This window comes from Anguilla rostrata, chromosome 10 (genome assembly GCF_018555375.3).
Source record: "Anguilla rostrata isolate EN2019 chromosome 10, ASM1855537v3, whole genome shotgun sequence".
Lineage (NCBI taxonomy): Eukaryota > Metazoa > Chordata > Actinopteri > Anguilliformes > Anguillidae > Anguilla > Anguilla rostrata.
In genome coordinates this window covers 2,776,457-2,799,856 of record NC_057942.1, presented here as the reverse complement: position 1 = coordinate 2,799,856, position 23,400 = coordinate 2,776,457, and the positions used below count along the sequence as shown (strand labels likewise).

At 46.7% G+C, this 23,400-nt stretch overlaps 2 protein-coding genes across 5 annotated transcripts; one reads left to right on the top strand and one right to left on the bottom strand.

Moving 5' to 3' along the window:
- Positions 1 to 110: 110 nt before the first annotated feature.
- rnf215 (ring finger protein 215) lies at positions 111 to 4,989 on the bottom strand. The gene is made up of 10 exons (XM_064353443.1): positions 4,601 to 4,989; positions 4,053 to 4,190; positions 3,789 to 3,860; positions 3,577 to 3,662; positions 3,007 to 3,061; positions 2,608 to 2,712; positions 2,071 to 2,187; positions 1,828 to 1,971; positions 1,443 to 1,545; positions 111 to 996 (listed from the first exon to the last, which is right to left on the bottom strand). The coding sequence occupies exons 1-10, from the start codon at positions 4,847 to 4,849 to the stop codon at positions 974 to 976; spliced, it is 1,092 nt and encodes a 363-aa protein (XP_064209513.1). The 5' UTR covers positions 4,850 to 4,989; the 3' UTR covers positions 111 to 973.
- On the top strand, positions 4,188 to 23,046 carry sec14l8 (SEC14-like lipid binding 8). Of its 4 annotated transcripts, none has more exons than XM_064353440.1 (13): positions 4,188 to 4,335; positions 5,779 to 5,960; positions 7,008 to 7,083; positions 9,719 to 9,762; positions 11,179 to 11,241; positions 11,414 to 11,602; positions 11,969 to 12,064; positions 12,426 to 12,486; positions 12,741 to 12,824; positions 12,926 to 13,032; positions 17,585 to 17,724; positions 17,896 to 18,065; positions 18,337 to 23,046. In XM_064353440.1, exons 2-13 carry the CDS (start codon positions 5,907 to 5,909, stop codon positions 18,483 to 18,485), a joined length of 1,233 nt encoding a protein of 410 aa, XP_064209510.1. In that variant the 5' UTR covers positions 4,188 to 4,335; positions 5,779 to 5,906; the 3' UTR covers positions 18,486 to 23,046. The 4 variants fall into 4 exon arrangements, with proteins under 4 accessions (XP_064209510.1, XP_064209509.1, XP_064209512.1 ...); XM_064353439.1 differs by lacking the exon at positions 4,188 to 4,335 and adding an exon at positions 5,118 to 5,437; XM_064353442.1 differs by lacking the exons at positions 4,188 to 4,335; positions 5,779 to 5,960; positions 7,008 to 7,083 and adding an exon at positions 8,999 to 9,267.
- Positions 23,047 to 23,400: the final 354 nt, after the last annotated feature.

Genomic DNA, 23,400 nt, shown 5'->3' with positions numbered 1-23,400 from the left:
ATGCGCGGCTAAGAGCATTTTTGTACCGTGATTTTTTTTAGCAATTTTTTATTTGTTCTTTTGTTCTCCGATAAGGCATGACCACAAATTTAAAAATGTTATTTTAAAAAAAATATTTGTGATTTCTTTCAAATGGCCAGGAGCAACAGCCAGGCTATATAGATCATTCTCATTGCATTTTGGTCTTGGGGAGTGTTCTGTTCATAAGCACAATGATCAGTCTGAACTGTTTAAACTACCCTTTTTTGTTAAAGTCTGTAGCGTAGCATTTTGATTTGTCGTAAAATTCTGCCCTCAACAAGAATTACTTCAGGAAAGATGCTGCTGTATCAATCAGAGGGTTATATTTCATATTTGCCCAAGGATGCCCTTGCGCACACATCGATAAAGCCATGCTGGTATCACCAAGTGTTTCTGTACATACACCTGTATGTATGAAAACAAATGAATGCCCATCAGTTAAATACATAGATTAAAAACATTTGGCTCAATGCAGTGTGGTCTTTAAGGTAGGGTAAAATAATTCCAGGACTAGGTTGGCACAGTGCATTAGAACCACCTTAAAAATGCACTCCGTGGGGTGGGGGGGCAGTACAGCTGCTCAGATAGGACGTTGGTTTTCGATGCTCTTGTTGGTCACACAGTACGTACACATTACATGACGAAAGTGTAAAATAATGCAAGTATTGTAGCTGATCCCATGAACTAGAAACTAGGGGTCACAGCACTGCTAGTGGGTCTCCCCAAAGTTCTGCCATCTGTCACAAGGCCAGGGGGGTCCCCCTCTCCCCCCCAAACCCCCCCATACGCGTACCAACCCCAGAGAGGGCCCCCCCCCCCCGCGCTTCTGTCTCCAGACCCTCACCCTACAGTACAGAGATAAATGAGGTCTCAGCTGTCATTGTAAAACTTCACGAGAGAGTACAAGTCTTGATCCCAGTTTTTCTTCCAGTCGGGGGTCCAGGAGCTGCCATTAGCTGTCTCTGCAGAAGTTCGCTGCAGACAGAAAGATTAAAATGATAAAAGGTCAAGGGACGCCAACCATAACTTACAGTCACCGAGTGCCTATGACAATTTACTATAACATAGACAAAAACGATAATAAAACTATTATATTAGCGAATGACTAAAGCTAAACAGTTTACACCAATGGTAAACTCTTATGCCTTATTAAATTTCCAATAAGTGAGCACATGAGGTCAGACAATGCACAACTACCTTGCGCTCTTTCAAATGCATTCCTTTATGGAAAAAGCAGTGAGTGGTGGCAGGTTGTTTTGTTGATAAAATAACGGTTTTAACAGAATGCTGCCATTGCACAGAGAGACGCTGGGTGGCGCTAGAGACCAGCAGTGGTGATGTGTCACTCACTCAGAACGCTGCGCTTGCACAGAGAGGCACTGGGTGGCGCTAGAGAGCAGCAGTGGTGATGTGCCACTCACTCAGAATGCTGCGTTTGCAGAGAGGGCAGGTCTGCTGGAGGAGCAGCCAGGGGTCGACGCAGTCCCTATGGAACTCGTGCAGGCAGGGCAGAACTCGGAGACACTGCAGGGGAGAGAGGGATGGGTCTGGTTTGGGTCTGTGGGAGCAGGTTTGGGGGTGTATGGGAGTAGGTTTGGGTCTGTGGGAGCAGGTCGGGTCTGTGGGAGCAGGTTTTGGGTCTATGGGATCAGGTTTGGGTCTGTGGGAGCAGGTTTGGGTCTGTGGGAGCAAGTTTGGGGGTGTGTGGGAGCAGGTTTGGGGGCGTATGGGAGCAGGTTTGGGTCTGTGGGAGCAGGTTTGGGGGTGTGTGGGAGCAGGTTCGGGTCTTTGTGGGAGCAGGCCTACCTGGTTGTTGAAGAACTGCTCCAGGCAGACGGCGCAGTTGTCCACCTCCCCTGCTTGACCCGGGTCGCTGCACGTCTTGGGCGAGCGGTACTTCCTGGTTTTCAGGGCAGCCAGCTGCTTCAGGACGTCCTGTTTTGGAAGCAACTGCAAACACGATGTCCGGCCGTCATTGCTCTCCTGTTCTGGCACCCGGATGCACAGGAGAAGCTCGTCGTTCGCACCGGGGCGGAGAAGCTCGTTTACCTCCATGTCATCGTTGAGCTGGTGGTCCCGATACTGCCAGCGCGCTTGAACTATGACCCCCGTGCACAGGATCAGGGCCACGAGGAGCACCGTGTTCCACAGCTGCTGCAGGTACTTCTGCCAACGCAATCGCAACACAATCACAACACAATCGCAACACAATCAACCCTCAGAATTTCCACTGTGTAGCGCTAAATTGTTATGGCTTTGTACTAATAATGTATAGTTTTCAATAGTAATCCGATTCCTGTGATCTGGTAGCTGGCAGTAGATGGATAACAATGGGGAAATTTGTTGTTGCAAATGTCTTAAACATGAGAAAAAAAGTTGTTTTTTTAATTATTGCTACTATACAGGCATGGTGGAGAGGTGACAGTCAAAGGCATTAGAAGATCACAGGGTTGGTTTGTTCTCTTGTTGCTATGGTTGATTTTCATAAGAAGAGCGTTTAGCATTTCCATATTGGTGTGCGCTGTGAGCTCAGTGCTGTGGGGTGGGGGTGTGTGGAGGGGAGGGTGGGTTTCAAAGATTCCCCACCTGAACCTGGGAGTTGGTCTCTCCAGTGCAGATGACCCCCTGCCACTCCCCGTAGAGACCCCCCCTCGACCGTCCACAGGTGGACCACAGGGTCAGGGTGGCCCCCTGTGACATTAGGATTGGGAAAATTAACGTTTCATGGGCCTCCTGTGAATTAACAGCAAGACGCCCTTCAGTTTTTAAAATAAAAACTTAACACCAAATGCTGAGAAAGCAAACAAGGAAAGACTAAGAGCAGAGCAATCAAAACACACATTAGAGTTACTGTACAATGAGATTAACTACATGTTTTGCCCTAATTAGCAGAAAATACGATTAATAAAAACATTCCTGTTCTATGGCCGATTGCATTATTAGTAGGCAAATTGGAAGCCAAGCACCGCAAATGTTAAATCTTACCAGATTATCCTGTAGGATGGTCTTGTATGTGATTTTTGCTGTTGCATGTAGGCCCCTACAAATAATGACCTCGCATGTCATTGTGTCAGAATCACAAATGCGATGTGTACAAAGGCAGTGGCAGGCGATGAACTTAAAATCAAAGGAAGGAGAGTATGATGATGATCAAACAGAGGCCTAGAATCAAACGGGGCTGAAATGCACTAAGAATGCATGACCAGAGGTGGAAAATCCAGGTCCAGAAAGTTGAAGTCCTCCCCAGCATTTTGATCCAATCATCTGGATTAGCTAATTAGTACAATTTGTCAGCCAGGAGGTACAAGTAATCACTGAAATCAGCTGGCTGGGTTCACGGGTGGAAGAAACACATGGCAGGCCTTTTCACTTTCTGACCCCAGGACTTTCCACCTCTCGTTGTGGCACTCAACCATGACTTAAAACATAAAAACATATCCACAAATATCACCATGAAATTATTGACTTTGGCTGTACTGGAGCTGACCATCTCCTAACTGAACACAGAGTATTTAAATAGGCAACACCAGAAGCACGGTGTTAAAAATGCAATACCTGAGGAGGACTCCAATGAGCTTGGTGACATTCTCTGATGTCTGAAACACGACAATTGGCTTGGAGAGGACTTGAGAGAGGTCCATCTAGGAGAGACAGACATGTGGGACTACATTTCGCACAGCCGAATATTTCCTCCAACCTTACCAGAGGGCATTGCAGGCACGTGAGGATTATCTGGAATGGGCGAGGGGGGGGGGGGGCAGGCTTACCTCTCTGACAGTGTTCTGATTGAGGGCCAGAATAATCAGGGCTGAAGCTCCCAGCACCAGAGCCCGCTTCATCTGGAAACAACAGACACAAAATGTTGCAGGTGAATTACACCTGTGCAATCGACCTGCATGCTCCTCAAACAGACAGGCAAACCATCCCGGTTGAAACAGGCTTCGTGAACTGGTTCTTCCACCCAGCGCACGTTTCTCTGCAAAACATCATTTACGTATCACGTTGCTTTCGGGTGAGCGATTTGCGCTGACCTTGCTGACAACTGCGGCCGCAAATGATTCTTGGTTGCCACTGGCAACCTCGCTCTCTTTTATCTTAACCGGAACCACTCCAATCCATGGCTCCTTGTCTTCGGATTCCACCTGGAGGTCAAGTTCGTCGTCCTGTACCTGACATGCATAACCCAAAAAAGGAGTTGCAGCTAGACGATGACAATCACTAAAAAACAGCGAAAGAAGAAGCTGGATTTTTATATACGTTTTTATTTTGTTCTCAAATTATGGCCTTTCAAAAGCTCTTTATTTTAAAGATAACGTAAGTGACTTTAAGCTCCCTTCTATAAACAATACTTTGGCTACGGTGGTGGCATTATCCTAGAATGCAACACTCATAAAAATGTTTGATTTGGCACAATTAACAACAGTATAAAATAAGCATGTTCTGCACCAACTCGGTGTCGCAACTGTCTGTAAAATTAGCGACGTGTTAACGGATTTAGGCGACGTTCCGCCGTCAAGTTTAAGAAAAGGGGGCGTGGGCAGTTTAGTTTACTTGCATGGCTTAATGTTTAGCCACTTACCAATCGAAGGCTCCCTTCGACGGATTCATTGTCGCGATTCTCACGGCCGTCGTGAGTTTTGCTGCCCCAACTTCCCTCAATCACTTCGCCCTGCAGAACACTGCTGACGCCCTGCCGATCGCTCAGAAAAATCTCCATCAATGCTACCTTTTCGCCAGAAACCACCAGACACGACCAAAACGAGGGGGCCAACAGTACCGACACCACAGAAATATAGCACCAGAAGCCGTCAACAGCCATGGCATACATTTACAGAAATATTAAATAATAGCCAGGTAATAAGCAATACTAATAACGCCTCTTCATAGTTCCCTGGACCACCCCCACCGAGCTTCAGATTCAGACAGCCTCACAGAATGTAAACACGACTACTGCTTCCTGGTTGCACAGGAAGAAGCGGATGAAACGCTATCTGTGGAAACCGCTAAACTCTATGGTCGAAACGTGGGACGCTGCCTCCGAAAACAAGAGGCTCGTGCGTTCCCCCAAGGATGTAACTTACCTCGAGCATTTTAAATATTTATAATTTAAAATGTTCTGTGCGTTATAAATCTACTCAATAAGTGTATCATATCCCAGTAATTGCTATTGTCCAGGTTTTTATGAATTTTTAAAAAGGCTATATTAAGTCAGAGAGACACAAATGGTTATGTACTTTCAAACGTAGGCCTGTAAGTAAATTTTTTAAAAATGTAATGCTGTGTGTAATGTTCCTTAGCTAGGTGACCAACTGCAAGGAACAAGAGTATTTGCTACTTTTTAAACAAACACTATTCTAAAACGTTTCAACACAAGAACACAAATTTAGGAAAATGTGATCTTATTGGTTTTTAACAGGTAGGTTTAATGTCCGTATGATGGAATACAGAAAGGCATTAGGATTACGTATTTAAAATATATTTTGTTGTATTATGATGCTTTATATATAACAGACAAACAATGCATATTCTTATTGTTGTTGTTGTTAGTAGTAGTAATAGTGGTAGTAGTAGTAGCCTACCAATACTTGCAACTAATAAAAAGTGCGACTTATTAGTCACTGTACTAATACTAGACCTGAAGTAACTATTACGTTAGGCTGCAAGTATCACTGTCACAGTAATACCCGCTGACATTAAATTGCCTGCTAATCTTGCATGGGCGTCTCCTGTAATGACCCCTTTCCGTTTAAACCGAAGATGCGAAACAGCGCCCCTCGCGGCCTCGCGCCGTCACAGACGAAAGCGCGACGCAGTACAGAGTGGGAGGAACAACATCCCGAGACAAGCCAAAGGACGGAGCATTATTTTTAGCTTCGATAGGCAGGATGAGCGGACGGGTCGGCGACCTCAGCCCGAAGCAAGCTGAAGCCTTGGCGCAGGTGAGTACACGTTACGAATATATTAGCGTTTTTTTGTATTTACTCACGTGCATTTTCTCCTCATCAACGGGAGCACTGTAATCGATTTCATATGCTACAGTATTTTATCATGGTTTATTCCGAGCGCTATGACACAGCAGCTTGCATAGTTGAACTTGTCGTTGGTGCTTGCCAATATTTTGAAAAAGCAACATAGTTTTGAGAATGGTTTGCATTCTACGGTTTTCAGTCATTCCTGAATTATATGTAATTTCTAAGTCTAAAGTTTAGCATGTAGGATGCAGGAAACAGCATCTACTACGCGCTGTGCGTAGCTGCTAATGTAGGCTTCATGGCTAACGCAACTTGCCGGTTATACTGTATATTGCAGTAACTATTTGAATCTGCCGGACTTGTAATGACAGTGATAAACAGGTGCTCATGGTAGCTATAGACACCGGCTCTGCGTGTGTAAACCATTATGTATTTTACCAAAATTATAGTGTATGTGCGTTGCACGCATTCAGTAACTCAGTTATACTGTAACGTTAATTGCTGGATAATATTCTGCGTTTCCGTGCTTTGTGGAGTTTCTACCGTATGCCAAAAGCATGGAAGGGAGGCGTGGAAAACTCAGTGGTTGCTTGAATGATCAGGAATGATTGAGCAATGTTACGTGTTTTAAACATCCCGTTTTCGTTTCTCTTTTTTTAGCCAACATATAGGAACTAGGTTATATCAAACGCTTTATGTGTGATTAAATTTTTTTCTTTAGTTAAATCTGACTTTAGTGTGTTTACAGTACTGCTGTAGTATGTTTAGATCCTCTTGAGGTAGGCTCAAACAACATTTACTTTTATTTTTGCTTTATGTCTTTTTAATAGTTGTTTTTGCGATTGCCTTTTTATTGTTACTTTAAAATGTGAAGCATTTCCGTTGCATGAATGTGGGCTAAACACACATTGTTATTGGTGGTGGTGTTGTTAGTGTCTTCGTAATGCCTTGCCCTGCATGTGTGTGGTTTGTGGTTTTTTGGATCATAATGCTCACTCTCCTTCCACCGGACAGTTTCGAGAGAGACTTCAGGACGTGCTTCCCCTCTTGCCCTCTCAGAATGACCAATACCTGCTTCGTTGGCTCAGAGGTGAGACTGACAGCTCTTCTGCTCAACGTGCTACATGTTGTGGCTCTAGAACACGGTCCGTAAATAAGAATGGTACTTGTTCAGTATATTTCCGCCATCTTGTGACAATGACTTCCTTCAGTCAGAACAAGCGTGCCAGTTATGTTCCCTCCTCCTCATTCTGTCCATCCCGTGTCCCAAATGCAGTGCCAGAATGAGGGCAAACAAAAATGGAGCCCTTGTTTTGAGTATGGGGCGAGCAGCGGGAATCAACCTAAACCATAGACTGTAGAAAAAATATTGATGAAGTCACTGTGATGTCTCCCCATTGTGGGCTTGATGAAAAGCATTTTGAAGCCTGGGAAGTGTAGTTTGTGGGCGCCGCCATGTTGTACAAATTGGAGCCAGAGACAGGGGAGACATATTGCGCCTAAATTTTCTTCTGGGGAAAAAAATCGTTGACTTTGTTCTTTGATCGTATTGTCGCCATTGACTTACATTAAAACAGGTGGCTGAAACATCTACTGTATAATGGAGCCTACCACACTGGCCGTAGTGAGCAGCGTCTCTCAGCAAGACCAGGAAGTGAGCTTCAGAGACGCAGTCCAGTTTTTGGCCGCTCGGCCTAAACCTGTAGAATAATAGTCTCAGCGCCTCAGTGATGTCAGTTACTGAAGCCTCTGGAGCCTCCTCCATCTTCCTACGGGCCGTTGCGAAGATGGCGCAGAGAGAGAGAGAGAGAGAGAGAGAGGTGCAGCTGCTTTGCATCCTCGTCCGTACTTTGCCATGCTAATGTTTTCCTGCCAACGGAACATTTCTTCTGTAGGCCTCGTTTGCATCGAGACATCGAGGCATTTCTGTTGTTTGTCCTTGGGGGGGGGGGGGGGGGAGGCAGAAAGCAAATTAGCGCTTTGTTTCCTTCGAAACGGAAGGCAGATTTTTCAGTTTCATAACTCCTTACCCAACTGATCGTTTGATGGTCACAGCTAATGGATTACACACCCTGCTTTCACAAGAGCCAGCGTAAGCATGCACTCACTGCCGCACAATGAATGATTGTGTTTCAGGTTCCATGTTGTGCATATCCCCAAGCCCCCCATGTCATTTACATGTGTGTGCCAACCCATAGGATTATTGTTATTTATATTAGTTCTGAGGAAACAATACTCTCAGTCTTTAAAAGGGATTTTGCATCCTGGGAAAACGACTAAATGAGATGCATGAAAATACACTGAGCTATGTGAGATCTGAAATAAGTGTAACGTGGTAACAGAGTCACAGAGGCAACTTTCAAATGCGGTTGTGTTTCATTGAGTCAATGGCCGGCAGTCACCTTTCCTCTGATGGAGAGTCTGATCAAGACCTTGGAGTTCTGACTAAGATCCTAAACTCCATGACTGAGCACATCGTCGGGTTCTTTCATGAGTACTGTAGCATGTTGGGATATAGACTTTACCCCATATTAACGATGGGCTGGGACTGTGTAGAAGCTCATGCCCCAGGCCTTTTTCTGATAAGATTATCAAAGGGGGGAACATAAATGGGCGGGGCGGGGGTCAGTGGGTACAGGCGAAAAGGCAGGTGTTTGAGCGATATGTACTGTACTTCCCCCTGACCCAGAGACAGTCACATCAGCTGTGCACCTGCCAGTGGCTTGAAACGCTGTACTGAGCGAAGGCCAAGTTCTTGGGAGATCAGTGCCACCTAAATGATCTACTCTCACGCAGCCCATAGCCTGTCTACCTCCTGTTCTTTAAAGAAAATGTCCCCTTTTTTTGTTGTTGACATTTTCAAGGGTGCTGTCGCTGTGTGTATGTACTGTGGTGCTGAATGTTTGATTAGCATTCGATCTGTTAATCTGCCCTGTTTGTTTATTTAAAAACAAATCAGACCCAATGCTGAACGTGATTAATTTGCGGAGGACGCATGTACGCATGTAGAGATTTGGGGAACTGGAGTTAGTGAAGTGGACTTTCGCTTCACTTTGAGACACCTCCAGGGAAGCCGGGTCATGGGCCTGATCCCCTGTGCACCGGCGATTAGGCGGATTTGGCGGATTATATAACGCCACCGCAGTAGCCGCCGCGCAAAAGGAGAACCTGCCTTTCCTCTGCACTCGGATTCGGGGAGCTCTGCTCTGCTTGCATCACACTTGCTTGCATTGCGACAGTGCAACAGTACAATGACCGTTAAAACCACAGCTGGGTACTAATCACCTTCACTGCTCGTTAAACGCTCCACATGAGCCTGTGTCAGAATTCTGTGTGGAGGGAGGCGGTTCATATTTATGGTTCATGTTATCTGAGTGTGCACCAGTTAAATATTCCCCTGATTTCATTTGGATGTATATTTGAGCAGCAATCCGTGTTATAGTGGTGCCATGATACCCTGTTGAAGTGGCACTAATGCTTGCCTTTTCTGATTGAATGGAGAAACAGACCAGCACAGCCTGCACTGTATTGGTGAAAAGCACACTGTAATTTAGTTTTATTGATTTAATACTTGGTAAATGTGTGTATTTTCAACTTGGACTGCTTGAATTTGTATTCCGGTCTGTTTCAAATTTAAAACATAACAAACGTTCCAGCATTGAGTCCTTTTTTTTCATCTTTTATTTATTTTGCTTATTTTGTGTTTCATGCTTTTCTCTTTCCAGCCAGGAACTTCAATTTGGCGAAAGCTGAAGCAATGCTTCGCAAGGTACGGCGTCCTCTCCGTTTTATTGGCGTTGCGTCACCTGGGCGCCCTCCTTAATGACCACCGTACCTGGCAGCCCGATCCCTCTGTATATCTGTCATATCTCATATCCATATCAGCATATCAGCAACAAATCGTGCCTGAGGATACTGTAAATAATTTGTCATGTCAGCCTTTTTGGAGAAATTGTCTGTGTATATTGATCCCGATTTGTTGCACAAACACATACCCGGATGATGTTGCAGTAGAACCCACGCAGTGAAATGTCCGGTGTTCGTTCAACCTCCCAACAGGTCACATTTGGTCCCACAATTCCCACAGTGTTGAATTAATGCTCCCTGCGATAGACGCGGCCTGTCCAGGGTGTATTCCTGCCTCTCGCCCAATGCACCCTGGGATAGGCTCCAGCACCCCCCCCCCCCCCCAATCGTGCTCAGGATAAGCGGGTATAGATAATGGATGGATGGATGGATGGATGAATTAACACTGTCAAGAGGTTGAACTAACAACTGTTTAGAGTTGAATTAACACCGGACACTTTACTGTGCAGATGTTTCTGTACGTTTCCCGCTCAGCCTGTATAGACTGTTTGAGAAGCCTGTGCGGTCGCATTTTACAGGGGTTGACTTAACAGGAATGGAATGCTGGTGGCGCATCAGCGGCGTCGTCTTGGGGCCGTTCCCCGCTTCTCCCCCCGCCGGTCCCGCGCCCGTTCCTGTGCCTTTACCCGGGAGTGCGTTGGCATAGAGCGGTGGCAGAGCCAGCCCCTCCCCTCCCCTCCCTCCCCACTGCGTTCGTTTGCAGATCCACTATCCCCCCATTGCTGATTGGGCAGGTATTAATTCTCAGGCAGACTAAGCCTCCTGATCTCCTTTGACCCCTCTCCTGCTTCCTCCCCCTCCACCCCCCCTTCCGCTACCCCCCTCACCGACACACGTTCCTCATGCCCTGTGGGAGCGACTCTGAGTTTCATAATCACAAGACGGGACTTGTGTCAGTGACTCATACTGTCTGTGCCTGTAGAGACGAGCCCGTATGTCTACGTCATAAGCATTTTTAGCTATTGTAAAAAAAAGCGGGGAAAAAAGCTTTACTGTAATAAAAAAAAAGATCATCCTTTGTGTTTTTGTGTTTCTCACACAGATATGCTGAAACTTGCCAATAAATTGGCGGCAAAAATAATGAGACAAATTATAGCATTAGCACGGGCCTGTTTTTTTTTAAATCTCTCGCTGGTTACCATGGAAACGTCTGAATAATTGAGTGACACTGTTAGTTTCCAGAACCAGAGACTTGATTAAGTGAAGACTGCTTCACATATTGAGAGCGAGGTTTTATCGCGTGTGGTGACGCAGGCCATAATTTGATTCAGCTTTTCTGAAAGTAGTGTTTTAATATTTCCCACGACTTCGTTCTCAGCATCTGGAGTTCCGAAAACATGTGAAAGCCGACACGATAACCACCGACTGGAAGCTGCCGGAGGTACGCTAGCTTAGCCGCTGTATTTATGCTATTTAGCGTAAGCAGTAGAATTTTAGCATAAGAAAAAAAAATAGCGTGCTTTTAGGACTTGTTGGTATTTGATTCCACTTCCTGGTGGTGATGTCATACTTCAAGCCCATTGGCTCCTCCCTCCCTGTGTCTTCTGTGTCAGGTGATCGAGAAGCACCTCTCCGGGGGCATGTGCGGTTACGACCGAGAGGGCAGCCCCATTTGGTACGACGTGATTGGCCCGGTCGACCCCAAGGGGCTCATGCTGTCCGCCTCCAAGCAGGACTTCGTCAAGTCCAAGGTTCGAGACTGCGAGATGCTGCAGAAGGAGTGCGACCGTCAGTCTGAGAAGGTACGCCCAGCCCGTGCCACGCCCGCGCCATGCCTGTGCCACGCCCGTGCCACGTCCGGCGCCACACCCGTGCCACGCCCGGCGCCACGGGGAACGTCCGCTAATCTCCTGTAATCAGAACCCCAGGGGTTCCGTTTCCTGTCTGTACCTGCTGCCACGCAGGTGGAGTTTGAATCCACCCTTAGTGCTAGCGCTGTGTCACTGCTCACCTGTGCCTTTTGTGTTTTCCCTTCTTTCTCGCTCTCTCCTCTCCGTCTCTATTTATCTATCTTTCCCTCTCTATCGCTCTTTCTCTCTCTCTCTCTCCCTCTCTATTTATCTATCTCTCCCTCTCTATCGCTCTTTCTCTCTCTGTCTCTCTGTCAGTTGGGGAAGAATGTAGAGTCCATCACCATGATCTATGACTTGGAGGGACTTGGGATGAAGCACTTGTATAAGCCTGCCATCGAGACTTACGGAGAGGTATGAGCAGTATGGGGTGTGCCTCTCACTGTGGACACACCCTGCCCCACATTGGCAGATAATAGCTCGCCTGAGAGCGGGGGAATTTATCCTTTTCATCTCCGCAGTCACGCACAGAATGGATTTCAGCCTCGTTTGAAGTTCATATTCGGGCATTTTACGTCTGAGGAAATCTTTTAATTAAAGAGCGTCAAACTCCCAGAAGCAGCATGAACGTGGTCTTCGGGGATATGACTGATCTGAAGTGGTAGTCTTAGTCTGTTTACAGTAGATTTGTGTGGTGGGATTTTAGGCTTTGTGATGGTTCCGGATGTGAGCTGTGTCCCTTTTCTATCCTGTCCTCTCCAACGTGTCCCTGCAGGTACTTACCATGTTTGAGGAAAACTATCCAGAGGGACTGAAGAGACTGTTTGTCATTAAAGGCAAGTGCACTTTCTGCCTGACTAGGAGTGAATGTGCCATGTCTATCCTTGTGTGAAGAGTTCAATATGGGTTTGCTTTCATACAAGGAACCAGTTTAGTTGCCCGTCTTTGAACCTAATCAAGTCAATTGATTAGAATTGTGTCTGAGAATCCATAATGCTGTGTGAACTGAGGTTTCCAGGCAGCGTAGCTGGAATCGGGCTTGGGTTTGGGCGGACGCTTCCCCTCACACGTCACTATCTCTCCCTTCCAGCTCCCAAACTCTTCCCCGTGGCCTACAATCTTGTCAAGCACTTCCTGAGCGAGGTCACCCGCCACAAGATCAACGTCCTGGGAGGTAAGAGGCGGAGCTTCTGACCTCAAGCGCTGCGCAAGCAAACCAGCGCACAGAGATGCGCAGCGCGGCTGTGCTCATTGCTGCCCTCTGTCTGCCAATAGCCAACTGGCAGGAGGTGCTGCAGAAGTACATCGAGCCGGAGCAGTTGCCGGCGATCTATGGCGGTACCCTCACGGACCCGGACGGCGACCCTCGCTGCAAGACCAGGGTGAGTCCAGGAAATGGTCCGATGGGGCGAGGCCACGGCTGCAGGAAGTGCTGCGCTTTAAAAAAAAAAAAAAAAATTAATTTAAAAAATGCGCCGTTTGTGTAGCGGAAGTCGTAAAAAAAAGGCTGTTACAAAAAAAACTGCGCATACCAAAGCTAGCTACTCGCCTTAGTGCTGGTTAGAGCGTTTAGGTGCGGACCGTAGTGCGCTTGAAGCTTCTGGAAAATTCCATGTGCCCCAGCCCACCCCCCCCCCCCCACCCCCATGTCACAGTAGCACCGCTACAGACCGCCACGCTTCGTCGCATCACAGACAGACGCCCGCGAGCCACGTCTGTGATCAGTGGCGTCTGAAACGGGTGGGGTGTGGGGGGGGGGTCAGTGGACTGCTGGCTGACCGTAGTGTGAGCGTTACTTATCCGTACACAGGTGACTCTCTTCACCTCACCTAGGACAGGGTGCAGTGCAAGGGATTCTCTGTCAGCTTTTCACAGAACCGTTCTGTGGTTTCTTAAACTTGACAGAATCTGGGTTGATACAGTAATACAGTAAAAAAAAAAACATACTGTATTATTCAGTTAATGTCCAATTCTGAGAGTTGGAACAGATGATGTCTTACCAATTATGGCACAGAATCATTCAAACGCTTGTAAGCAAATGAGACTAGAAGCACTGGTTCTTCTCTGTGTCCTATTAGTCTAAGTGCAGTTTAGGCTCTAAAGAACGTCTGGTCTGACTGGTATTAGGAATGTCAGAATCTCCTTTGTGTTTACCTTAGCCAGAGACAGCCACTGTTGTTCCCATAATGCAGTGCGGGTGCTGACGTCAGTGTCCTTGTGTGTTGAGCGATCCTTACCGCCCTTAAAGACGCGGGCAGCGTTGCAGGTGCAGAATTTAAATTCCAGACCCACCCAGTTCTCCTCATTCATTCCTACCTGTGTGCTTACCTGCAAAAACGCCACTGCTTTAGAGAGCAAGTCAGGGCTGCCCAACCCTGTTCCCGGAGATCTGCCATTCCTGTTGGGTTTCACTCCAACCCTAACAAAGCACCCCTCATTCGACAGCTAGAGATCTTCCTTGAGCTGCTAAATAGTGGAATCGGGTGTGCAAAATGAGGGTTTTAATGAAAACCTACGGGATGGTAGATCTCCTGGAACAGGTTTGGGCAGCGCCCTGGTGTAGTTATATTCTACCTCCAAGCACTGAACCCGGATCAGCACAGTTTTTTTTTGTAATAATAGGGTTCAGGATACAGTTTGGGGAATATGACTGTGGTTCAGTGGCTGGGGGGGAGCAACTTTGCAAAATAGTCCTGAATTTTAGAAAGAAATTTTCCTGAATTTTGACTGGAGGGGGTGCATGTTCTCAAAATGCCTGCTACACTACAGCACCAACACGCTCCTTGGTCTTATTTATTGCAATGCAAGGAATGTCTCAACGGGTATAGCTACATTAGCCTACACCTGTAGTCCACCATCTCCAAGGAGATTCCAACGCATTAAATGCTCCTAGAAGGAGCTAGAAGCGGGGGGCAAGATGGCTCCCGAAGGATGCTTGAGCAAGGAAACACGAACGCATCCTTTGCGGAAACGCGTGACATATCCTGTGGATCCACCTCTCCACATCCGCCATGTCTGTAATTTATGTGACTTCAAACTGAGGCTCGACTGAACAAGGAGACGTTCCATTTGCCTAATGCACATTTTTCCTCGATTCCTCCATCCTCGTGTCCTTTCCTTGCTTCCTTTCCTTGCGTCCTCCGACGGGTTTGAGCTAGGAGCTAGCGAAGTATGCAAGGGAAGGAAACATGAAGGGAAAAAAAACTATTTGAATACATCCCTGGTGCTGTGGAGTGGAAGGCCCCCGCCCACCCCTACCCCACCCCCAGTGCCCCGTGCCCCCCCCCCCAACCCCAGTGCCCCTCCAACACCACCCCCAGTGCCCCATGCCCCCCCACCCCCACCACCTGTGGCCCGTGCCCCGTGCCCCCTGTGCCCCAGCCCAAGATGTTGTGAAGTGACCCCATGCCTGGTGTTTCTGCCCGTAGATACATAGGTAGAGGAGTCCCACCCGGAAGCGGAGGACTAGGGTTTGTCGTCCTTCGAGGCGAAGGAAAAAGCCGGCAGACATTTTCCCGACAGGAAGTGCGTCCTCCGGTGGAACCAAACGGGCGGGACCGTTACGTCTGACTTTAATCCCGTCGCTGAGCCGCACAAGCTCGACTCGCCCCGGCCGTGGCGTCCATCACACTTTTAGAAGTAGAATTAGATCGAGATTAATAAGCTTTGCCCTGACACGGAGAAAGAGACATTTAAGTTTTTTTTTTACTGCCCCCTAAAGGACTCATTTGTCTCGGGTCATGTGACTTGGGCCTTCATTCTCTCTCATCATGTCCTAAATCTGTACTTTTACTGCTGAAGGGCAGGGATTGGCTCCGCCACTGCTTCCTGCGCAACATGTTTTATCTCTTCCCACGTAGAAACGACTGCTTTTCGTGCAATATCAGATAAAGAAGTGTGAAAAACGATAAGAACTGGGGTACTTTTTTTTACATGTGTACGCTCTGTGAATTCAGTAGAGAACGTGTCTGTGAACACGGTGTTCGTCTGTGTGATTTACGGGGCCAAACGGACTACACTGGTTCAGTTTGGCCCCGTGGTTCAGTTTGGCCCTGTGGTGCAGTTTGGCCCTGTGGTTCTCATTACTGTGCTAAGAGAGTTTGGCCCTGTGGTTCTCGTTACTGTGCTAAGAGAGTTTGGCCCTGTGGTTCTCGTTACTGTGCTAAGAGAGTTTGGCCCTGTGGTTCTCGTTACTGTGCTAAGAGGGTTATTTTCCTCTTTTAGCACAGTGATTTGGCTCTCTGTGTGTCACACTAACAAGCAGAAAAACCTATAAACAGTAGCCAAGTGAGGGTCCATAATTATATGGTCTGTTGAGGTGTTTTATAATGATCTGAGGTGCTCTCCTGGGGTCAGGCTGTTGCAGCCACGCTGTGCGTTTCCAAAAATAAAGGACTGATGCTCAGGAGGGGTAATGGCACTGACAAACAGGAGAGCTTCTCAGTGTGTGTGTGCGTGTGTGTGTGTGTGTGTGTGTTGTGTGTGTGGCCAATGCCAGCCCTATGAGTCTTTTTCCTGGATGATCATAACATTAGTGTGTTTTGTCAGCCCCAGCTGGCTTTCATGCAAATAAAATGCAGAACAGACTTATAAACAGCCTGGGGCTATAAAAATGCAAATAGCAACAATGTTCTTTTTTTCCTGGGTAAAACTCTGAGTGTTTTGTTAGGACCAGCTGTAGAGTTACTCCGAGGATAGTCTCTTTTTTTTTTATCAATGAAAGGTGCAGCATTTGGGATACTGGTCTGAGAAACATGGTTTTAATCCAGCATCAATGGCCACAATATTATTTGAGTGCTTGGGAGCTTGCAGAATACTTTGGTATTTGTGGTATAGAACAAAAGAAAATTGCATATATGTGCTTAATACACCAAAATATTTTTCCAGCCAAAGTTTATGAAACTGAAACTTCTGTTAAAACAACCTTAAGTAGGGAAGTGGGACAGAGGCAGTACTAGACGGAGTTTGGAACCTGGAAGCTAGTTCCACTGAAGGCTGATAATTGAACCACCCAATCCTGTGAGAGGGCTGGCCCATGTCCAGCCACCGTGCTTCTACTGTCTAAATTCTGAAGGGTGGAAGGAGTGTGCCTGTGTTTCAGTGAGGGGGGCCCCTTCCGCCCCCCCCCCCCACCCCCCATTCATGAAGCCTTGTGGCCTTGTGCTCGCTTGTGGGCTGGTGTGTTTTTAAACTGTGCTCATCTCAGCAATGTGCTGTTTTGCTGGAAATTCTGAGTGACAAAGATAGTATCAAATCGTGACAAAGATAAGTGACAAAAAAAAATGTTTTACACTTGTGTGGGTCCACATTACATGAAATCGAATACACACTTGAAAGGTTTAAATTAATTTCCAACAGTGAGGATTCTGTTTAGCTCTTGGCAAGCCTCTGGTTCCCACCCTGTCGGGATCCATGAGTTGTGAATGGAACAGGAGGGTGTGAAAGGATCTAGTGCAGTCTCTGTTAAGCTCGTGAATTTGGACCCATGAAGGAAAATGCCTTGTTGCCAAAACCGCCAGTGCCTTAAGAAAAATAACATTAAATGTGAACTAGAGAAGTGCCTTAGCTCACCATCATGTGACCTGTCACATTACAGCCTGCAGTCAGACGTGAGTCCTGCTTTCCTTTTCTTCTTCCCCTTCAGCAGAACTGGGTCAAATGTTTTGGATTCAGATGCTTTTCTACGCTCTACTGATCTTGTCTGGTGTATTGGAACCAATTAAATACTCTCAAAAATTGCAAACCTGGTCATATTGACAGGCTCAATTGCACCAGGCAAGATCAACAGAGCACAGAAAAGTATTTGAATCCAAAAGAAATACGTGTTTGGCCCCGAAGGTCTGCCCCTTCCCTGTTCTCATTATTGTTTTGCGTGTGTGCGTGTGATGCGCCTTGCCCCGCCCCCAGGTGTGATTGGTTCATTTTCTGTGGCAGATACAGTACGGAGGCGTGGTTCCCAGGTCCTACTACGTGCGGGACACCATCACGGCGCAGTACGACCAGTGCATCTCCGTCAAGCCAGGCTCCTCCCACCAGCTGGAGTACGAGATCCTCTTCCCCGGCTGCGTGCTGCGGTGAGTGGCATTGTGGGTAATCTTTTCCATACCATTTTTGGATAGAAAACAGAGGAGGCTCTCGGGGGGGGGGGGGGGAACTAGCACTTCACCGTGACATCCCGCCGTGCAGCCCTGGACGGGTGAGTTGGCCCGGCTCCTGTTCCGTTCCCATGATCCTCCTCTTCCCAGGTGGCAGTTCGAGAGCAGCGGGGCCGACATAGGCTTCGGCGTCTTCATGAAGAAGAAGATGGGGGAGAGGAAGAGGGCGGGGGAGATGAGGGGGGTGCTGCTGAGCGAGCGGTACAATTCCCACCTGGTGCCAGAAGAGAACTCCATCACCTGCGTGGACCCGGGCGTCTGTGAGTGACCGATAGCCAATAAGCTGCACCCTGGTATCCAAAGGGTTAACGTATTTCAGATGAACAGTTGATGTGGGTCAGGTTTTTTTTCTCGATGTGGGATTTTACAGTGTAAAATGCTCAAGTGTTAAATCAACTGTGATTGAGTGCGGTCGGATGGAGTGCATGTGTTCCTTTTTGGACTCTGTTAGAGTTGAATTAACACTCAACACCTTAACTGTTGAGACTCATTAAATATCATTCAATAAGCTGCTCCCTTTCCTGCCTCCAGACGTGCTGCGATTCGACAACACCTACAGCGTGTTCCAGTCTAAAAGGATCAGCCTATCGGTGGAGGTGCTCCTGCCCGACAGCCTATTGCAGTCGCCCAGCAGGGGAGGGGACTTCCCTAAGCCCGCCCTTGGAGCGGTGGGCCAATAGCAATAGGTGGGAGAGGATCACATGCTGCTCCCACGAGCGTTGTGATTGGGCGGCGCCATCTCCCAGCTGTGTGAAGGTGGGTCTCGCCCCGAAGCCCCCTCATTCCGGATGCCGGCTCCCCAAAAGCCTACGGCACAGAGGTACTAAGAACCTTTTTAAATGCTGCTCACGAACAATGGAGGAACGACCAGACAGGAAGGCCAATTGTACGCAGAGCATAGACTCTTTTTATTAATTGTGGCCTCCTGTATCAACCACTTAGTAGTTTACTTGAAGGTTTGTAGAGTGCAGAAAAACTACTTGGAATTGATTGTTCACATCAGATTGCGCTTTTTCCAAATGAGTATTTATTTTAGTAAGTCCACAGATGCTCACTCTGATTATGAATCTATTTATTCTTGTACATGGCATCTGCCTGCAGTATTAAGTGGTGAAAGATGTCTTGTCACGTTAGAGTGACTTTTACATCAGGAAGTGTTCTGTTCAACACTGTATTATTAGTGAACACATCACGTTCTGTTTTATTCCATCACTCCATGCAGTGCCAGTGCCCACCCCCCCTCACACACACGCACACTCACACACACAGACTCACACACACACACACTCACACTCACACACACACACACACACGCACACTCACACACACACACACACAGACACACACACAGACACTCACACTCACACTCACACACACACACATACACACACGCACACTCACACACACACACGCACACTCACACACACACACACACACACTCACACACACACACACACACAGACACTCACACACACATACTCACACACACACACTCACACTCACACACACACACACACACACTCACACACACACACACACACACACACACAGACACTCACACACACATACTCACACACACACACTCACACACACACACACACACACACACACACACTCACACACACACACTCACACACACACACACACACACAGACACTCACACACACACACACACACACACACACACACTCACACTCACACACACACACAGACACTCACACACTCACACACACAGACAACAACAGAATTTTAAACTTGAAAGCATACGGACACAACTTCCTGTTTTTTTTCCTTGTGGGTTATATCAAAGAATGTATTATATTCCATTTGTATTATATCTGTACCATCCTTGCCTCCCTGTCAGTACTGCACTTTTTCTCACTGAGGTTTACAGAAGTGATTCACGGTGAACTATTCCAAAGTGTGTTATTTGTTAGATTTGTTTTTTTTTTTTCAATATTACACACTCAGTAAAAGGGTTCTTTTTGAGTTTTCATTGTAATGGTTGGCTGTCCGTGCCAGTATTCCAGACAGCCCTTTAGACCAGTTGTGTAATATTTACAATGGAAGCTCTTTACTCCAGAATGTCTTCCTGTGCTGAGTGGACATATTGCTTTTTTTTTTCCAAAAACAAGAGCACTGCATCCCTGTGCTTTCAAAACCTTTGCACTTCCACGGGAATCAGTGTCCAACAGTAACATTCCATCACCCTGTGTAATTGTGCTTGGTGTACTAAATGCGTTGTTGTAGCAACACATCTCAAGACTTATAACTACATTAATGTCTGAATGTTCTGGTGTATGTGCCTTGGTGATTTCTCTGTCTGAAACACATGAATCGTTTTTGAATGTACATTTAACTTTCCGGTTAACCTTTTGAATCGGTGTATATATAAACATTTTTAAATATAGTATACTGCAGAACTTCTGAGATATGAGTGCAGTGGGAATGAAGGTTATTCAGAAAACCATAAATGTTCTTAACTTGAAATTGAACCAGTTTTAGGAATTCCTATTACTTTCTTGGTTGAAAGTATATACTTGTTTTACTGTAGCCTACCATAACATTATTGTCTTTGTGTTGAATCTTGGTGATACACTTGGATCAGTTTGCACTCCAAAAACAACTCAAGGCAACACATTAATCGTGAATGCTTCATACTGCAGCTTTTGCTGACAGGCTCATTCAGTGTGGGCAGAATCCTTTAGTGCAGCGATACTCAAATCTGCCCCTAGAGGTCAGTAGTGCTGCTGGTTTTAAATTCCTCTAATCAGGGACTGATTTAAACCTGGGACACACCAGGTGAGTTCAACCTCTGGCCAATCAGTGGCGTTAATCAATCAATCAATCAATTAACTATCAGGTAAGAAAGAAAACCTGCGGGTGCGTCCCATTTTCACTCCTTCCCTCCTTTCAAGTGACAAATGGAGGAAAAGAGAGAACGAGGAAGCGTGAAGAAAATTAAGACGGCTGGAACTGCAACAGTTGAAATCTAATTTGTCGGTAATAAATAGGCTACGTCCTTTGGAAACGGTCGGTTGAATAAATTCCTTCATGTATATTTATGTTCTGAAATGCTGGTAGCTGCCATGCTTGTTTATGTGTAGAGTCATGTTTGTTTAAGCAGCGTTCGTGTACAGGCAAATAAATAATCCTGCTTCCGCGTCTTAGATTGCCAGATTTGTCTGTTGGATATGAGCCACAAAAAACGAACTGAAATTTTGTTATTTGTTGTAGGCGATCTAGCTTTCGGGTAGGATGCTGTGTGTGATAACCTACTGAACCATAAACATTTGGCGAAATATCTAGCGTAGTTGGGGAAATTCACATTCTCTGCCATCTCCGCTTTTCTAAAGATTAAATGTCAGATTCCGATTGGATGGTCTTTCAATCCCTGTGGGCGTGAGCATGATGATGTCACCAAAAAACGTGAAACGACTTCCACGGCAGCGTGCATCGATGTATCCTTCACCGGGAGGAGGGGGGGAGCCGAGTCTGAAGCCGCTTCGCACGTCTCCTCCAATACTGGGACCCCAGAGGGAGGGAGGACACAAAGATTTGTTTTCGGGGCGTGGGACGCACCCCAGCAGCACTACTGGTCCCGAGGGCCAGATTTGAGTAGCCCTGCTTTATTGCCTGGTGTTCTGGAGTACAGAAACCCTCATTATGTCTGTTTTTTTTGTTTTTTTTGCTTTAAAATGCATATTTTTTTGTGTGTGAAGTTATGAAAAGGACTTTAATTTGATGTTGTACATTTTGAATCACTCATTTGTGTATGTATGTAGGACGGAGTGTAGCACAGTGGGTAAGGAACTGGGCCTGTAACCGAAAGGTCGCAGGTTCGATTCCCGGGTAGGACACTGCCGTTGTACCCTTGAGCAAGGTACTTAACCTGCATTGCTTCAGTATATATCCAGCTGTATAAATGGATACAATGTAAAATGCTATGTAGAAGTTGTGTAAGTCGCTCTGGATAAGAGCGTCTGCTAAATGCCTGTAATGTAATGTAATGTATTGTCTGGGGCACCCAGTCTTGCAGGGCTGTGCTGTCTGTAGTGTCTGTCAGTGCGCTACAGAAGCAGTTACTCATCTCGAGCTTGGTTCACGCTTGGCGACCGTTCCGGTCGTTGAGGTCTGAGGCAGAATTACCGTCCGATCTTGACGATCGGTCTTGCCTTCACCGTCGTTGTGGTGCACACACAAGGTGGCTGGGACCTTGAGGATTTGGCACAAGAGGATTTACTGGCTCGATTCTTAATGTCTGGTCTCTGACTTTGCAGGAACTCATGAGATCATCACAGGCGAGTGGTGGTTGTTATTGAAGCGAGTTCTCTTTCTGCCGGTCCTCTTCGTCATCCTCTTGAGCTTAAATCCCATTGGCTGTTTGCCAGGGCTGGTCTCGGATTTCGGTCTGTGACCCAGTTCACACTGCGTGACTCAGTCTTTGAGTCAAGCGACAGAATCAAACTTGTTTGAAAACTCTGGCCTAACCCAACTGATCTCGAGTCGGCAAAATCTGAATCCTTAATCCCTTTTACATTAGAGGGTAATTAGGCCCAACCCTCAGCTCCACTGCAGTCAAGCTGAAAGTTGAGGTGCTGTTATCGCCAAGTGTGAACCAAGCTTAAGCTGTTGATTGGCTGAGGAGTCCACACTCCGTGTTCTCATTGGCTGTTGATGGAAAGGAAACAACAAAAGCCCAAATAACACGGCAGCCATCAAGGACTTTACTTTGACACCTCTGGTCTAGCTGACAGACGTCAGTGGGGCATTCTGGGCACCAGGAAGATGCCAGTTTAAGAACACGCAATGTGTGGGTAGTTGACAGTTGATCCTGTCATCTGCAAAATTAAATTTAAGATTGAACATGAGACTCTGGCATGTTTTCTGGTGCTTTGAATCCCACGGTTGCTTTTATCATTCGCAGGTAGAGCCGGTGTAAAAATACTGGCACTATGTGGTAACAGAAAGAAGTCAAATCCAAGTGTTAAGTGCATCATTGAACGTTTAGTCATTGTTTCTCTTGCGATTTTTGTAATTGCCTGATTGGTTATTATTTGAAGGCACAAGTCTATTAACGTAACCGCATGTCGTTAAACTGATACTTGAACGTTCGAGCGGGTGGGGCAGACAGAAGACTGTTCTTGAATTACGGGTCATAATGAGGACCAGGAAAAAAAACAAAATGAAAGCTTTGTGTCTGGAGCTTCTTCCAGTCACTGAATAAACATGAAAACACTGCCTGTGGTGTTCCTGTGTGTTTCCGTTACCATGTACTCCTGCCTTCGTGTCTCCACTGCATCCCATGGAATGGGTACGGCAGCAGTGTAGCGTAATGGGTAAAGGAGCTGGTCTCGTAACCTAAAAAGTCTCAGGTTCGATTCCTCGGCAGGACGCTGCTGTCGTAGCACCACGAGCGAGGTGCTTAACCTGCATCGCTTCAGTATATATCCAGCCGTATAAATGGATGCAATGTGCATGTAAAAAGTTGGGTAAGTCGCTCTGGATAAGAGCGTCTGCTAAATGCCTGTAATGTGATGGAAGTAATTCCCCTGGAAGTGTGAGGCTCCGAAGCTACCTTCCCTGCCCTGAAAT

Excerpts from the sequence above, each read along its gene's own strand:
- rnf215 (XM_064353443.1), bottom strand. The coding sequence starts at position 4,849 with ATGTATGCCATGGCTGTTGACGGCTTCTGGTGCTATATTTCTGTGGTG. Across the intron at positions 1,546-1,827 it reads AGCAGTTCTTCAACAACCAG|TGTCTCCGAGTTCTGCCCTG; the intron begins GTAGGCCTGCTC and ends TCTCCCCTGCAG. Across the intron at positions 997-1,442 it reads CTGCAAACGCAGCATTCTGA|CGAACTTCTGCAGAGACAGC; the intron begins GTGAGTGGCACA and ends TTCTGTCTGCAG.
- sec14l8 (XM_064353440.1), top strand. The coding sequence starts at position 5,907 with ATGAGCGGACGGGTCGGCGACCTCAGCCCGAAGCAAGCTGAAGCCTTG. Across the intron at positions 9,763-11,178 it reads CTGAAGCAATGCTTCGCAAG|CATCTGGAGTTCCGAAAACA; the intron begins GTACGGCGTCCT and ends CTTCGTTCTCAG. Across the intron at positions 12,487-12,740 it reads GAGACTGTTTGTCATTAAAG|CTCCCAAACTCTTCCCCGTG; the intron begins GCAAGTGCACTT and ends TCTCCCTTCCAG.